The 17,416-nt window shown below is 39.0% G+C and overlaps 1 protein-coding gene across 2 annotated transcripts; it reads left to right on the top strand.

Moving 5' to 3' along the window:
* Nucleotides 1-559: 559 nt before the first annotated feature.
* On the top strand, nucleotides 560-17,256 carry pcmt1 (protein-L-isoaspartate (D-aspartate) O-methyltransferase). 2 transcript variants are annotated; one of them, XM_039664313.2, is made up of 8 exons: nucleotides 560-844; nucleotides 2,381-2,485; nucleotides 7,563-7,594; nucleotides 7,688-7,792; nucleotides 8,830-8,950; nucleotides 10,619-10,704; nucleotides 13,328-13,544; nucleotides 16,867-17,256. In XM_039664313.2, exons 1-7 carry the CDS (start codon nucleotides 679-681, stop codon nucleotides 13,505-13,507), a joined length of 795 nt encoding a protein of 264 aa, XP_039520247.1. In that variant the 5' UTR covers nucleotides 560-678; the 3' UTR covers nucleotides 13,508-13,544; nucleotides 16,867-17,256. The 2 variants fall into 2 exon arrangements, with proteins under 2 accessions (XP_039520247.1, XP_039520246.1); XM_039664312.2 differs by having other exon boundaries at nucleotides 565-844; nucleotides 13,328-13,497.
* The last annotated feature ends 160 nt before the right edge of the window (nucleotides 17,257-17,416 follow it).

The raw sequence follows: 17,416 nt of genomic DNA, 5'->3' as shown, positions 1-17,416 counted from the left end.
CACGTTAATTAATGTAATATTTTTTTTTTACTTATTATTATTTCTACTGGTATTATTATTACTAGAACATTTAAGTAAAGCTTCATAAAACAAAGATAAATAAAATAGAACATCACATTTCCGGGTTTCTCGGAAGCGGAAGTCGTCATTATTGGGTAAACTTTTACAGCGATGAATGAGAGAAAACCCTATGGAGAAAACCTTACTTTCTGTCTATGGAGAAAACATATACATTTTTTGTGTGTGTGTGTGTGTTAAAAACTCCACAATATATTTTCACAACTGAAAAAGGTCCATTTGAAACTTTTTTGTCTTGTAGTGGCGAACTTCTGCATTGTTTACTGATAATTTTAAAAATATGAGAAAGAAGACACTTTGCCTTATTACCTTATGCCCAATACCTCTCATGTACACCATTCCACTATTAGGTTTAGAGATGTATTTAATTTTTAATTGAGAAAAAGTGCTAAATCATAATGCCTTACGTCACCCTGCCTGATTATGCGCTCGTGCTTTCCTCCTGCTGACAGCGCAGAGCACAGCTACTGCTACCTAGAGTTGCCAAGCCCGAAAATGCACACACAAATATGCTAATCTCATAATGCGGCTAAAAACACGACTGTGCGGAATGAATGATGCAGCGGGGAGCCGTTAAGAGCGTTACGGGAGTAACGGGACATGTCTGGTGACGTATCGGTTCTGGAAGTGGTAACGGTCGTGGGAAGGGCGTTGTGCGCAGGCGCGGCGCTGACAGCCGCACTCTACCTGATCCGCAGAGTGTGTTCAGTAATGGCGTGGAAATCCGGAGGAGCGAGCCATGCGGAGCTCGTCAACAACCTCCGCAGTGAGTCTAGCCCGTCTTGCGTGATCAAAAGAGCAAACGCAGTCATGCTCAGCGTTTCGCTTAGTAACGGGGGTTTGTTTACCTCAGTGCGGTGAGGGAAAGTGCGTTTCCGTGTGAACTAGCATCGCGTTGCATCTGAGGGGAAAGTGCGCTGTACGTGTGAGGATGCCAGGGGGTGACTGACTGCATCTCACCGTTGTTCGTGCGTGTGTGTGTGTTGATATTTCAGACAAGCACACGACTGCTGTTTAAAACTTACGCTGTGCTTCAGTGCTTCATTTTGTTAGCTAGCTGCTAGCTGTCTAATATGTGTTCGTCACTCATCAAACCACATGCAAATCGTCTGCTCTGTTTATATAATGGCTGTGGTAATATGTGTAATGCTCATTTCTGTGAATATTTCCAACAAAGATATCTTGTGGGTTTTCTTCACTTCACATTGGTCACTCAGTAAGTTAGCACATTTGGCGTTTATCTCTTGAGTCTATAAATGACTCGTTCCTGCAGGCGTTTTTAGTTTATATACGATGAGAAGGCAAGAAACGGTTATTGTAAATATGTTTCGTCGTTTAAGACTTGCATGTGCTGTTTTTATTAGAGGAGTCGTTCAGTGGGCGTGGCACACCACGTGTCACTGTATGATGAGGTCACACACTTTAGTACTTTGAGCTTTAATATTAATGCTGTGAACAAAAAAGTTTTAGATAGATAGCCTATATTAGTGCTGGATTTATTACAACATTCCTTATGTAATGTTTAGTTCTCATTCAACCAAACATGATTTTGTTTTATAAATGTATTCTTCTTTTGGCTCAATCTCTGTGAATGCATCTCTAATCCATTCATATAATTAGTATTTTTAACTAATCTAGTTGACCATTGGCCAGAGAGACTAGTAATACTCAAATGGCATGTAACCCGTCCTCCTGAAGTCCTGGCTTTACTCTGAGGTCAAGTGGTCAGTCTGCTATATTTAGTGCTGCTTGCTAATTCAAGTATCACTGTTACTGTCGCTGATACTTGGGGTTTGCGATTGGAACAAACTCCTAGTCCTAAGAGCTAAGAAAGACCTAAGACCTTTAGTAAGGTCACTTTGGATTAAAAAGGTAATCAAGTACGAACGTACTAAGAACAGTAAGGAACGATTCTATTTCCCCTTAAGCCTTAAATATATAATTCAATTTAAGTTAAATAAATGTATATTAAGGTCTCAGAACGTCCATCTGTGAGTGTAAATATGTAGTATTTACTGATACGCACAGACTGTTATTAATAGTATGCAAGTTTTGAATGCCGGCGTAGGATTGCTGGCATGCCGCACGGTTTTGTTGCTCCGCAAATGATGAATGATTGCCTGAATGACATTGAATTGACTGAGTGAATGATGATTTAAAGAATGTTGTTCAAACACACAATCACCAAGTGTTGTGAAGCTGCAACTGAGTCCCATTGGAAATCTCTTGAAAAAGCTTATATATACACCATTATGCATATGAAACGGGTATAACCTATATGAATGTGTGTGTTTTTATCCAGAGAATGGGATCATTAAATCGGACCGTGTATATGAAGTCATGTTGGCCACAGACCGTGCTCATTTCTCCAAATGCAATCCATATATGGACTCGCCACAATCTATAGGTAAGCTCCAGTCCAACTAGTTATAATTTTTTTGACACAATGTCATCTACAGGTGTGTTGCTCTCGTTATAGTCTACACTTCCAGGGTCCGATGTGGCCAAAGTGCATTCAGACTCATTTCCCATTGATGAAACTCCCGGTTTCTGTTTTTGCTGCTAGTGCGCACAGCTAATTCAGCCAGTTTATTTTCTGTCTGTCTGAAATAAAGGGCCTTTTTTTCTGATTGGATAGCTACTGGATCTGGGGCTGTACTCACAAAGCATTTTAGCAGTTAATCTTCCTAGGTGTTCTCTTAAACCCATTAACAAAGCTGAGACCAATTTTACTGTGGAAATAGAGAGAGAAGACTTAAGCTAAGAGAAAGGGTGGGGTTGATCTCGTTGCTATGGGTGATGTCATCATGGTTACTAAGGATGACCACTGTTTGTCACAGCACATTTTCACTTCATTGAAAATCAGACTGGGGAGACAGCAGCTATTATAATGTAAAATATGTGAAAATTAAGGCATTTTTTGAACAATAAAGCATGAAAGCATACTCTAGTTACTACACCCCAAAAACAGAGTCAAGTCTTGGTAAAAGGGTATAATAGGTCCCCTTTAATAAAGATGATTGTGTGTTGAGGTGATGCGTGCACTAGTGTTGAAGCAACACAGTCTCATCCAAAAACGTCATCTGACAGACGCTTTTGACCCACGTTTTAGGGCACCCTTTAACGTCAGTTAGATGATGCTATCCTAGGGCGTCATCCAACTGACGCTTTATCTTTAGCGTCAGTTAGATGACGCGGGTAGGTTTAGGTCTGGGGTAGGGTTAGGATTAGAAACCATCATCTAACTGACGTTAAAGGGTGCCCTAAAAGGTTAGATGTTGACCTATGGTAGAGTGAGTTTACATGCACGCTCTTAACCCGGTTATGCTCAATAATACACACAGTGTACAGTAGGGCTGGGTATTAAGACAAATTTCACAATTCGATTCGATTTCGATTCACAAGCTTTCGATTCGATTTCGATTACGATTCGATTCGATTCAATATCGATTATTTTGGATATCAGTTACAATAAATGGCAATTTTTCTCAAGGGAATTAAATCTCTTAACTAATGCTGTAAACTATGGGAGACTAGTTGTAGCCTACTAGGCTTCATTAGCCTAATAGGAAGGTAATAATGAATGAATCACTTAAATTACACTTTTATTTATTTTTATAATAAGAAGATTATATGAAATATAAACATTTAAATGGTGGCTGTCATAAAAACTTGCCAGATTTATTAAAATATGCATTAAATATTGAAGAACTTTAAGATTATAATCCATTTGTAATATAGTGTATATATTTAGCAAAATGCTCCTCTCTAGAGTTATTTTTTTCTATCTGACTAACGAGTTTATGTGGGTTTTCTGAGGTAAATATGACGATACATGACATTGATTACAAGCTGTTTAACTGACGTCTTTCCACGGTTAAAACGCTGATTGGCGGATCAATGTGACATGATACGGATTTAGATAAGTTATACTCGATCTTTTAACACACTTTCAGATGCTCATTCATGTTTATTTCGCGCTGTGACTGGTATTATTAACCCGGAAGAGAGATCAGCGCTGCTGCTTCTCTGGAGCTGCGCCAGAGTGATCTCACGCCACAGCGCCAAAACGTTATTTATGTTTTTGAATTTCAAAAGAAAATGGATGTAATTTGAAAATTGAGACTTTGTTTCATATCAGTAGTAACAAAGGACAAAGATTATTGCGACTTTTTGGATGTGCGCAGCCGCGATACAATGTCCCATTCATTCAAATGAAACAGGATGACTAATCGATTCTTGAGACTTAAGAATCGATATCGGTTCGTAAAAATGAGAATCGATTAATATCGAGAAATCGATATTTATTACCCAGCCCTAGTGTACAGTAGAGCCAGACCGATATATCGGCATGCCGATATTATCGACCGATATTAGGCATTTTCCAAAATATCGGTATCGGCATTTATAATGGCCGATAAATGAATATTTCAAAAATAAAATAAAAATGGACGAAACACGCTTGAACCATGTCATAAGTGTTGGAGTTGTATAGTTTGTCCACCAGAGGGCACTCTACACAGTCCCTGTTGGCAACACTCGTTGAGTTGGTCACGAGACATACATTGCTTGAATAACAATTAAAAGAACATCCACATCAGTTTTCTGATCTCAAATAAGCATGACAGAATTTGACTCATGTCCAGTTTTGCTGCTGTTAAATAAGCCGAGAGTGAAGCGGGATTAGCTAGTAATAATTACGTTACGTTGTTACAGTGTAGTTGACTGACTGTCCTTTTAACTTTTGACTATGTGACTGAAGTATTTCTTTAATAGTGTGTGACAGTTATAGCAATGAGACGTATCATCTCTCCTTGGCCTGTTATATTGAAAATGTATATTTTACAATTTGCAGTATGACGTTATTGCTAAATTATGGCAATAACCACAAAGCTAGCTAATGCCACTATCATCAGACTGTTCTGTTGTAATAATATGATAATGCATTATCATATTATTTTAGTTAAAACTCTAAAATAACTACAAATAACTAATGTTAGGGAAATCTGTTAATGTTTTGTTGCGCGTTTCTGAAAAAAAAAAATATCGGCCGATATATCGGAATATCGAATTTTAGAACCAACAAATATTTGTATCGGTATCGGCCTTCAAAATCCTTTTATCGGTCGGGTTCTAACACAGTGCACGTGATCATGGCAACGCGTTTTTGGCCCTTATTTCGATTCTGCCCTGCATGTAAACGCATTAGCCTACTTTCTGTCAGCTTATGGAAGTGCGTGTGTGTGATATGTGACAAGAACGCGTCCTAACTGTGGATTTAAAGGTGTGGTAAGCGATATTTGAAATTTGGTCGGACCGACGCAACAACAAACGTGTAGCCAATCAGCATTAAGGGGCGTATGATGATGGTGGAGGAAAGACTGTAGAAAGAGAGATGGCCGAGAGACATTACAAGAGAGAAAAGCTCAGAAGAAATCACTGGAAATGAAAGGTTATGTCTGGACCAGAGCTTTAGGATCCGTGTTAATATTAGCAAAGCTTTCCAGCGCTGGAGAGCGAAAGCGGCAAGGCCTGAAACAGGCGCCGACGTTGCGTTGATTCGGGTCCACATGTGAGTAACACTGAGGTTTGAGTGTCATGATGTGTGTCTGGAGCTGTTGGCAACTAACAACTGTTTGTATTTATTTGTGTATGTATGTTCATTTTTTGAGTTTTTTACTTGTTTGTTCATCATCTTGGCTCTATTTTTCGTGAAGATGCTGAATGATCAATGAATGAATGTTTGTTTGGGTTGATGTTCAGCAATGACGTTGAGGATAACTGCACCTTACAGTGCATCCAGACAGAGCGAGAGTTTTGCAGTAAGGGAGGAGGAGGAGATGTATCGCATACTCTTCTCTTGAAGCAGAAGCGTTACAGTCAAAATGCTGCATGGGTAACTGCATGAGAGGATAATACATGAGTCCTAGGACCCCATTTACACCTGGTATTAAAATGAGATCTGTATCCAGATAAGTTATCCGGATAATAAGTGTTCTGATCTTACCTTTGCATTTACAACTTGTATTTTGAATGCGTTCTCGTTATCCACATTGAGTTTGGATCTCGGTCCTCCAGAGTGACACCTGAGGTGGCGGGAAATCAGCTGTACGAATGCCATCACGTCGTACGGATTGCATTTACACCTAGTAAAGGTCCGAACACAAAGCGAGCCAGGCTAGCTCCAGATGTGGTCAGGCAGATCCGATCACAACCTTGCATTAACATGCATTTTTTTATTATCCGGATAACTTATCTGGATACAGATCGCATTTTAATACCAGGTGTAAATGGGGTCTCGGTTTCCCGCTGACATGTTGCAATACTCTTCTTCAGTTTGTAATGCTTAATTAATTTAACACCACAGCCGACATAACAAATGAAATACTCAGAGACGGATACACAGAGTATTACGTTCTGACGTCGTCACGGGAAAATAACCTGATTTAACGTGGTTGTTGGGTTATTGACCTGACGACAGGTCGATTCAATCCACAAGTTTCCTACGCCCCATGAGGCCTTGCTTCAAAAGTGGGCCCGTTTTCCGGTTAGAAGTAAACAAAGCGCGACTTGACATGCTTGACACTCGCTCATTCAACAGTTGACAGTCATTCAAGTTATAGCGATCCAAACTAGCTAACGATGTGGGAACACAACCTCAACGAAATTCAAAAGGGTGAAATAACAGTACCTTTACCCTCCGCAGTAGTTGATTGGGAGTACTGTATTATAATAACATTATTAATAATCAATACTCATCAAGGCATGGTGACAGACAGTTGTGCGAGCTGACAAACAATTAAAATATAAAATACACACTTAGTCATTGTGCTTTGGAGTTTATTCAAAATTATAAATGAATGTGCTGCTTGAATACATTAACTGGCACATTTGGTATTCTGTCAACACAGGCTTTGATCCTGAGTTTAGCTGTAACATCAGTAGCGAACAGCCAAACACATGCTGAGAGAGTTTATAGAATATTAAGAATTTAAACAAATGTACACAGGAAGATTCGTCGTGTTTTGGGAGGTGATGGAAACTACAGTCGTTGGCAGGATCGCTCTGATTTCGTTTTCAGCTTATGTTCAAAACAATCCCGTTTAAGCCACTGAATTAGTTTAGTCCGGTTATACGTACAACCGCGAACAGCACATGTTGTCCCTGAGCTCCGTAACGACATCTCTCATAAAGATTTGCGTCTTTAAATAGTAAAATAATTATCCGAAAAACAGCTAGCCTCTTCGCTAACTAACACACAAAATACCATTGAAATGCTACTTCCGCCGCCTCACCGGAAGTTTCACCCACTTTATTTTTTCCAGGAGCGCCCCTCGGAAACTTGTGGATAAGCTGATTTGAGAAAGTTCTCAGAGGTCTGGTGTGTGTGTGTGTGTGTGTGTGAACGTGCTCGGTGTTAGTCTGGTGATTCTGTTGATGTGTTTTCTTTTTGGCATGAAGGTCTGTTTTGTAATTTCGTACAGGTTACCAAGCAACAATCAGTGCACCACATATGGTAAGTTAAACCGCTTCTGTGGGTTATCATGATGTGTAATAGCCGGTGTTGTCCTGTTTGAGGCGCTGATGAACCCTCATCTGTGTGCTGCAGCACGCATACGCTCTAGAGCTGCTCCACGATCACCTGTATGAGGGAGCGAAGGCCCTGGATGTCGGATCCGGCTCGGGAATCCTCTCCGTCTGCTTCGCCAGAATGGTGAGTCACTTCACTTCCTGTCGCACACATGGGATTGCAATTCACTTTTCCGTTCAATGAATTGGAATGGAATGCAATGCAAACAATCATAGCATGTAAATTAGTAAATGTGTGTGTGTGTGTGTGTGTGTGGTAGTGGTACAGAGGACCGAACCTGCAAAAAATAAATGAACACATTAGGGCTGCAACTAACGATTATTTTGATAATCGATTAATCGAACGATTATTATTTGCGATTAATCGGATAAAAAAAATATATATTACATTTTTTTGTTTATTATAACTAAATAAAACCCTAAAAACCACATTTTTTTGTGTGTTAAACAATCTACTTAATAAAGACAACTTCATTATCAAGAAAAACAACAAATAAAAAAAAATATATATACAGTATGACCATAACCTATGACAAAAATGCTATTGTAAACTAGATTAGTGGATAACTCAGCAAAACTTAGCCTAGAAATATCACAACAAGTGCATAATAATTTTATTTTATACAATAATTTTATAAAGTCTGAACATTTAGTGAAAAAAAATTAGCTCAAACTCACGGAATCAAGAGCGCGCATGCGAGACAGAAGATAATGTGCTCCAAACCGTCCGTGTTGCGCGCGCGAGACGGTAGAGCGGCGAGGGAGAGAGACTGCGAGTGTGCCTCATGAAGCGCATGTAAGAAGCACATGTAGCATGTAAACAATCCCCGTGACGTAATCAGACCAACTAATCGATAATGACATTCGTTGACAACGATTTTCATAATCGATTATAATCTATTTTATCGATTAGTTGTTGCAGCCCTAGAACACATTTAGAGACCTACATTTTTGGGGTTTTCTTTAAAAATACAATTATTTACTCCTACAACTATATATTGTTGCAAAAGGGATTCATGTAAAAATGAATAAATGTAATAACTCTACTATTAGATATGGATGAATATTGTGTTTGTATTTCATGCCTACATGTTTACTTCTAGCAGTTTGTATACCCGTAGTCTGTGTGCACTCCAGCGGATGTGTTGTGGTGTGTTACAGGTCGGGCCGAAGGGGAAGGTGATTGGCATCGATCATATAAAGGAGCTGGTGGAAGATTCAGAAACTAATGTGAAGAAGGACGACCCTAGTTTGATCTCTTCAGGGAGAATCAGACTCCTCGGTTTGTCCACATCTTTAATCTCTCTCTCATTGTTTTACATCATGTTCGTTATAATGTGTTATAAATCAGTGGTTGTCAGAAATTAAATATTAATATCTAAAAAAATTAGCAGATAATACGTTTAAACGGAAAAAAAACTAAGTTCATTTAATATTAAAACCTATTTTAAACATCAGAACATTATTATAGTCCTGGTTCCACAGACAGGGCTTAGATTAAGACGGGATTAGGCCTTTGTTCAATTAGGACATTTAAGTAACTTTTATAAATGTGCCTTAGAAAATAAACATTGGCACTGGCATATTTTAAGATTGTAAGTGTAAGTTGATTTCAGTTAAAAGAGCTCAAACATGCATTTTAGTCTGAGACTAGACTTAAGCTTTGTCTGAAAGCAGTGCGACTGCACGTGTACTGAACTGATTGAACACAGGCCGTTGTGTATGTAGACATGAATGAATACATGTAGTGGCAGACCAGGGGGAAAACAACCACTGATAAGCACGCATATGAATGCGTTCTGGAAATAAGACCCAAAAAATGCCAAATTTCCATTTGGACAAAAGGAGACCGAACTTTTGTCTCAAAGTACGTAATTGAAAACTTGAAGAAAACTTAATTTTTGCGGTAACACTTTATTTGAAGGGGTGTGCATAAGACTGACATAACACCTGTCAAACATGACATAACTCCTGCCATGAACATGAAGGAGTCTTTATGAATGTTTATGACTGTTGTCATTAAGTGTCATTCGGTAAATTATGACACTTTAAATGCAAAGTTGACATTGTTTAAAATGTCTTTGTTATGACAACTTGACATTAACAAAGAAATCATAACCTGTCAACCTGTCACAAATATGTCATAACAGGCCTAATTATCAAACTTAAAGAAGTTATTTAGCTTTGTGTTAACATTACATCACCCTGTCCCTGTCATATGTCATGGTTGGTTTTGACTTTGGCCGTCATGACACCATTATAACTCTTTCATTAATATTTTACTTGTCCTTAAGTAAAGTGAAACACATTGTACTAGTTATAAAGATGTCATTAAGGGTTATTACACTGTCAAATGCTTTAACAACAGTGTCATTAATATTTCCCCTTACCTCAAGTAAAGTGGAACACGTTGGACTAGTTATGATTTCTTGGTTAATGTCAAGTTGTCATAACAAAGACATTTTAAACAATGTCAACTTTGCATTAAATGTGTCATAATTTACAGAATGACACTTGATGACAACAATCATAAACATTCATAAAGACTCCTTCATGTTCATGACAGGTGGTATGTCATGTTTATGACAGTGTCATGACAGTCTTATGCACACCCCTTCAAATAAAGTGTTACCATTTTTGCTTCCTGAAAATAAAATTAGAATTTAGAGTTCTGAAAAAGTAGGATTTTTACTAAAAAACTTAAATAATACTTGCAGCTAGGAAATAAGTTTATCACCTTTTTTTATAAACATTTCTTTTTTTATATTTAATATTTTCATAAATCCATTTTTCAGATTGCCATAAAAGTGTGCGATAAGTTAATTTTATCAGTTGGCAGTGTGTTATATTCAGAGGGAGGCAGTACACTATAGGGACAGAACTGTTAAATGGGCTCAGCTGCGGTGTTTTGTAATACTGTGTGTGTGTGTGTGTGTGTGTGTGTGTGCAGTCGGAGATGGAAGAATGGGCCATCCAGAAGAAGCACCTTATGATGCCATACATGTCGGAGCCGCAGCCCCCACAGTGCCACAAGCAGTATGTGTCCTTCGGATCACTAATACACTTTGCACCTTAAACAGAAACTTTAATCACCCAGATATTAAAATTCTGTCATCATTTATTCGCCCTGCATCTGAGACATGTTCTGGATTTGGTCTTTTTCTATCTTTGGAACACAATTTTATTTACAAATCTTCCACTTCCAAAAATATTTTTGTTTGTGTTCCTCAGTAAAAAAGGTTTGGAGAATTATTATCAAGGTGAATAATTAGTGTTCATTTTTTTAAGGTTTGAAGTCAGTGGGTTTATGTCTTGCTCTGTGTGGTTGAATTATTGTCGTTATTCCACCCCCAGATAAAAAAAGAAAGAAATTCTATTTTGCATCAATGAAATAAAGCCTTGTTTAGGACCATTAAGATTTTCGGCTTTATGATGACAATTAAGCATGTGTTTCCACAAACCAAACTGATTTGCGCTGCACAATAGACAACATACAGGGGTTGGACAATGAAACTGAAACACCTGGTTTTACAACACAATGATTTGTTAGAATGGTGAGGGCCTCATTTTGCATCCAAATACAGCACCAATTGACAGATAGAAGTCCTTCACAGTGACCAGAGGGATTATGAGCCGTTCCTCTTCCAGAACAGTGTCCAGGTCACTATATGATGCTGGTGGACTCGCTCCTCCAAAACACCTCAATAATATTCAGATCTGGTGACTGTGCATGTTCAACGTCTCTTTCATCTTCATCAAACCCTTCTGTCACAAGTCTTGCTGTGTGTGTTGGTGCATGATCATGCTGATACACGGTTTGAGCATCAGGTGCTCATGATCCTCCAGAAGGGTTTGGTAGTCCTCGGCAGTGTCGTGTCCATCAAATACAATCAGGATTGTCATGATATTGGAGCTCAAACCATTACCGATCCACCCGTGCTTCACTCTGAAGATTGGCCGCCAGGCATATAGATGTGAAACCTCCAACATTGGCCAGTGTTTCAGTTTCATTGTCCAACCCCTGTAGAATCGTTGGGTGATAGAGTTGTCAACTCGTTGCGGATCAATCACGTTGCGTCGTGTGGTGTGAACAGCTCAACAACTTGAACACTCCCGATTTCACGGAGAACAAGTCATGTAGTGTGAACCGCACGGTTCAGCCTGACGTTTTAAAATCATGTAGTGTGAACTAGGCGTAATGTGCAATTTGGCGGTCTTTAGAAAGTCCCTTCTAAATAACAGCCAATCACTGAGTTAGTGTTGTCACGGTACCAAAATTTCAGTATTCGGTACCAATACCATTAAAAATTCACAGTTCTCGGTACCAATTTCGGTACCAAAGCTTAGTTTAAATTTCCATATATTTAAGTGTTTATCACGGTTACAAGTATGGAAACTGTACATTTGTATTATAAACACTTTAGAAAAAAATTAGATAAAATGACCTAAAATAAACAATAGTATACACTAACACATTTTTAAAGTTGTTTGTAAAGTTCTAATCCGTTAACATTTATTTAATGCACAATGAATGAAGTGAACAAACATGAACAATCAAGTGTTTCTATTAAATAACATTTACAAACATTAATTAATGTTGTAAAAATATATTGTTCACTCAATGTGTTGATGTGAAGTAGCTAATGTTGATAAATGGTATCTTATTGTAGCATTACCAAACTATAGGCTACAGGAGAAAAAACATGTTTTATTTGACTTGACTGTCCTTTTATTTAATCTAAAACTGCATTCATATTTAATTTTGAAAAGGCTTTTTAAACCTGCTGAGTTATAAAAGCAAGAATACGCCTTGAACTGGCACTGACATTAAATGACAATACTAATACCAGTACTCTGGTGTCGGGTGGATACTACTGTGCTCATGTACTCGTAAAACTACCCCGAAAGCACTTTAGAGGCCGTTCACATATCGCGCGTGTTTTTTATTATTATATTTTTGCGCGTGCTTATTCTTTCCAAAGCGCTTGCTCTCACGCGGCGTCTGTCGTTGCTATGCAACGAGTTTTTATTATGAGCGCGCTTGCCTCGCGCCTATATTTGAAATTGCGAATTTGCATGTAATCGGCCTCTTATGGCAACGTGACATTAGCCTAATCCAAAATATTTCCATATGTGGCTCTTTCCTCCTTTCGTGTCAACAAGTGGATTCAGAGAGAGAGAGACATATCAGCGTTATGAAGAGGACGCAACTGTGCACCTTTCAGACAGCGCGTCTAGAACTGGATTAACCTGGTATTCGGTACCTAGAAAAGCTGGTACCGTAACATTTTTTTTTTTTTTTTTAGTACCGACTTGGTACCGAAGTACGGAGTTTTTTGACAACACTACACTGAGTGGTAAAGTCATCGCATCACTGCTTGATTTTAAATGATCTTGATTTCAAATATGAAATTTAATCACGCTTGGTGAACAGATTTGGTTTCCCTATTCGAAGAGCTTCAAGAGCTGCACTTGTATGACGGAAACAGCTGCGCAAGAGGCGTTTCAAACATGGCCGCCGGGTTGAATTACTTGTATGAAAAGGACTTTGATAATACTCAGTAGTGATTCTCATTAGTTTTCCATCAGAGTCATGTGTATATTTCTTATGATTTTAGGGTGAAGTATGACATGCCCTTCACGTGTGTGTGTGTTGCAGTTGTTGGACCAGCTGAAGCCAGGCGGGCGTCTGATCCTGCCCGTCGGCCCCGCGGGGGGGAACCAGATGCTGGAGCAGTACGACAAGCTGGAGGATGGCAGCACCAAAATGAAGCCGCTGATGGGCGTGATCTACGTGCCTTTAACAGACAAAGACAAGCAGTGGTCAAGGTGGAAGTGACTTCTGTCCTCTGTCCCCCCTCTCCTCTAGGGCACAGGTGAAGCGCGTGGGCCGGGGCAGCAGACAGAGCGTTTGCCGCTTGACATCTGTTTCGCTGCTCCATACCATGATGAACAGATGCACAGTTTTCTTTCTTTTGTTTACTTTAACCCTCCAGCCTGATTTGACCAAAAACATACTACAATGTTTTTACAAAATTACCGCTGGAATGAGCTTGTTTTAGTTTGTTTTAGTTTTTTCCCCTAAAAATGCTTTCTGAATGATGTGAAGTGAAAGCATGAACACATCAGAACCGGTTTAGGCTTGGCATTGTGGCTTTGTTCACTCTGGTGGCTCAAATCCGATGCTTTTAAAGCAGATCAGACTCCGATCTGGTGAGGGTTTCAGCAAAAAACCCTGAGATCTTTTATTAAAGTGTTAGTTCACCCAAAAATGAAAATTCTGTCAGTATTTACTCACCCTCATGTTGTTCCAACCCCGTAAGACCTTCGTTCATCTTCTGAACACAAATTAAGATATTTAAGATATTAAGATCGCTCCTGCATACTAGTCCATAGGCTTCTTGAGGGAATGACTCTTGCTGTCCTCAAAGTCATTAAAGACATCGTTAAAATAGTCCAAGTGACTACAGGGGCTCAATCTTAAGTTTATCAAACGACGAGAACACTTTTGTGCGCAAAAAAACTAACGACTTTATTTCAACTATTCGTTTATTTCTCCCTCTGCGCGAGTCAGGTTACTAGTTTAATAGCGTAAGCTTCTGTTATTGTACGTCACACGCATCACACACACATGACCAGCGTCGACCAATAGTGAGCCTACGTGTGACGTAGCTTTACGCAATCACACTACGTTAACTGACTTACAGGCTCATGGAGAAGGAAGTGAATAGTTGAAATAAAGTCGTTATTTTTGTTGTTGTTTTGCGCACAAAAGTGTTCTCGTCGTTTGATAAACTTAAGATTGAGCCCTTGTAGTCACTTGGACTATTTTAACGATGTCTTTAATGACTTTTCGAGGACAGCAAGAGCCAGTCCCTCAAGAAGCCTATGGACTAGTATGCAGGAGCGATCTTAATATCTTAAATATTTTAATTTGTGTTCCGAAGATGAACGAAGGTCTTACGGGGTTGGAACAACATGAGGGTGAGTAAATACTGACAGAATTTTCATTTTTGGGTGAACTAACCCTTTAAATATAGTATAGAGGGGATGCGCGTGACGTCACCGTCGGCCGGAGTGCCTGCAGTTCCTCACAGTGAGTGGCAAAAAGACTGAGCGGCTGTATTTGTTTTCAGCGTGAATCCCGTAAAAAAAACAAACACAACACATATAAAGTGGGAAAGAGCTTTGCGATTGACTGCACAACTAGATCTGAGGTATATTTTTACAGACTGCTATAGAAAGAGGAGCAAATGAATCGCTGCAATTCACAGAAACAACTGGACTCCAGTCAGCGAAAGCTGGATTTGCAGTTATCGTTTTGAGTCAATATGCTGAATTTAGCTGTAAAACCATACCCAGATATTTTGTATTGTTGTATATATTAACAACTCATCATTAAATATTTATCATTGCATATTCTGCATTATTGGATGTTTTTTAATAAACACTATAAAGTTTTAGGGCTGGACGATATGATATATATATATATAGGCCATATATAACACTGATATAAGTGATCACCCGGATTTAGACCTTTATATAAAGCGTTCACAGGCAAATTTGCTTAATGTTTAGGTCTACATTGCTTTTATTTCCCCGGTGTGGAAATCAGGCAAACATAAATGTCAGGCAACACGATTCCTGCCTGCATGTCAATATCCATGGATCACTGGATCTTTAGTAAGTTGTAAGGAACACTATATTGAGTCCGACAGTTAGTTTAAATTGATAAAATTGTTCGTTTTAGTCGCATTTTCGCAGTTTCCCCTATTAAATCCAGTCACGCAGCAGATCTTTTGCCGCTCAGTCAGGCTGAGGGGGGTTGTTCGTGACGTCAATGCATTCCCTCTATTGACAGCTTTAACACATTTTAACCCAACCTTGACATCAATTAAAACTCAATACCTTGAAATGGTAAATGTTAGTTATTGACCGTAGCACAATAGCTAATTTAGCCTTCAAATGTCCACCCTGTTAGACACATGCCATTGTGACGTGTGTCCTGCCTTATATACAGTAGATGTGAATGTGTAAAATAATGCACCTTTGTTACATGGTGCAAATGCAGTGGAAAAATGCCTCCGAACTGACCATTTCAGGCCTCGTGTTGTCGCCTACATCATCATATCGACCAGATATGTACAAGTCTGAATCCTATAGTGATGCAGGTGTGACGTCACCTTGTCAAAAGCCCAATAGGATTTTCCCATAGGCTTATTGCTAAAAACAAGCTCTGTGATCAAGAGAAGTTTATTGTACTTGCACATTTTGTCCATCGAGATAATTATAATGGATGAACACAACTTTTATGAGTTTTGAAGCCTACACTGTAAAAAAAACAATATTTTCAAGATTTGTTATCACAACATTTTTTTCTTTTGTCAAATCAACTTAAATAATTTATTTAGTTCCGATAACTTGTTATTTTGAGTTTCTGATGATTAAATCAATCTCCTTCATTGTATTAACTCACTTTTTCCACTTCAATCAACTTAAAATTTTAAGGCAACCAGGTTACTTAGTTTTTAAGTCAAACCAACAATATTTTTTACAGTGTAAATGCAGTTTCTGTAAGTAAAAAGCTAAAGGTAGGCTATAAAGTACACCCATGAGCTCAGCGTCACCCTCACTCCAAGCTGGAATAGTTTGTAAGAGCACAGTTATGAGCATATCGAGGCTGTAAAGTGGGACTGAGTTTACCGGGTCAGTGTGATGACGTTTAATCTCCTCGACAGACTCTAGTCCCATTTAGACACTTGTTCGCATTCGCCTTGTTCACGACACGCAACAGCTTAAGCAAATCAAACGAGTGGGGTAATGCTGATCTGTCATAGAATAAAACCTGAAAGTGTCTTGAGCTTGTGTTCACTACAGACCTTATTTCAGCCATTTAAACAAAACCCATTCAAAAAACCTGTTGACCCAGCAGTGCTAAAACTCGCTTCAGCGTTTCGGCCTGCAAAGTGATGTCCCGCCTGCACCACTCATGACATCAGAGACAAAGTGCAGACTATCAGTCCTAATGATCGGATTTGAAGAATCTAATTGTGTGCAGTTTGAACACAGCCTATCCCTTAATACCTTCAAGATTGCTGAAACTGATTTCTGCACGAGTTGTTAACACATATAAGTGATGTTTTGTGTGTCTTTGATGTCCATAGTAACTTTATTTTCTCTGTTTTCTTTTTTTTTTAGGGATGAGCTTTGAAAGGATGACCTGGGGATACTCAACACACTACTTACACACACACACACACACACATGGACTTCACTGAGGAGAGCATTTATAAATGCTCAATTTCCATAACTTTTACAGTCGGACGGTCATGAAAGACGGACCGTATTGATCAGATTCTTTTATTTAAAAAGGAAAAGTGGGATTGGGCTTGTGCTGAGATATTCTTGCCTGCAGTTTGAGAGTTGCGTGAATGCAGTTTTTTGTTTGTTTTTCTTTTCGATTCTTGTGATGACTTCAGTATTACAGTCAGTTGGATTATTTGTGCATCTCAGCGTATTGTAAACACAACACAGGGTCGGCCGTTGTGCTGAATCCAGCCTGTTATTAAAGCATAATTCACCGCTTCATCATGTGCAGGCATCCCTTTGCTCTACAAATCCATGTCAGTAGTAGCGGCTTGTGTTTTCAGCTGAAGCATGTGCTGCCCACTGCATAATTCTGTCTAAAGATGAGTGATGAGGCCATGTTAGAAGGACTTCACCGCGATTATGGGATGTCCTGTGGTCA

The sequence above is a fragment of the Pimephales promelas genome, chromosome 13, assembly GCF_988280905.1.
Source record: "Pimephales promelas chromosome 13, fPimPro1.hap1.1, whole genome shotgun sequence".
NCBI classification, from domain to species: domain Eukaryota; kingdom Metazoa; phylum Chordata; class Actinopteri; order Cypriniformes; family Leuciscidae; genus Pimephales; species Pimephales promelas.
This window is presented reverse-complemented; position numbering and strand designations above follow the sequence as displayed.

What these genes read in the sequence shown, in the direction of transcription:
- pcmt1 (XM_039664312.2), top strand. Translation starts at nt 679, where the DNA reads ATGTCTGGTGACGTATCGGTTCTGGAAGTGGTAACGGTCGTGGGAAGG. An exon ending in CAATCAGTGCACCACATATG is followed by an intron (nt 7,595 to 7,687) that starts GTAAGTTAAACC and finishes TGTGTGCTGCAG; the next exon opens with CACGCATACGCTCTAGAGCT. An exon ending in CCGTCTGCTTCGCCAGAATG is followed by an intron (nt 7,793 to 8,829) that starts GTGAGTCACTTC and finishes GGTGTGTTACAG; the next exon opens with GTCGGGCCGAAGGGGAAGGT.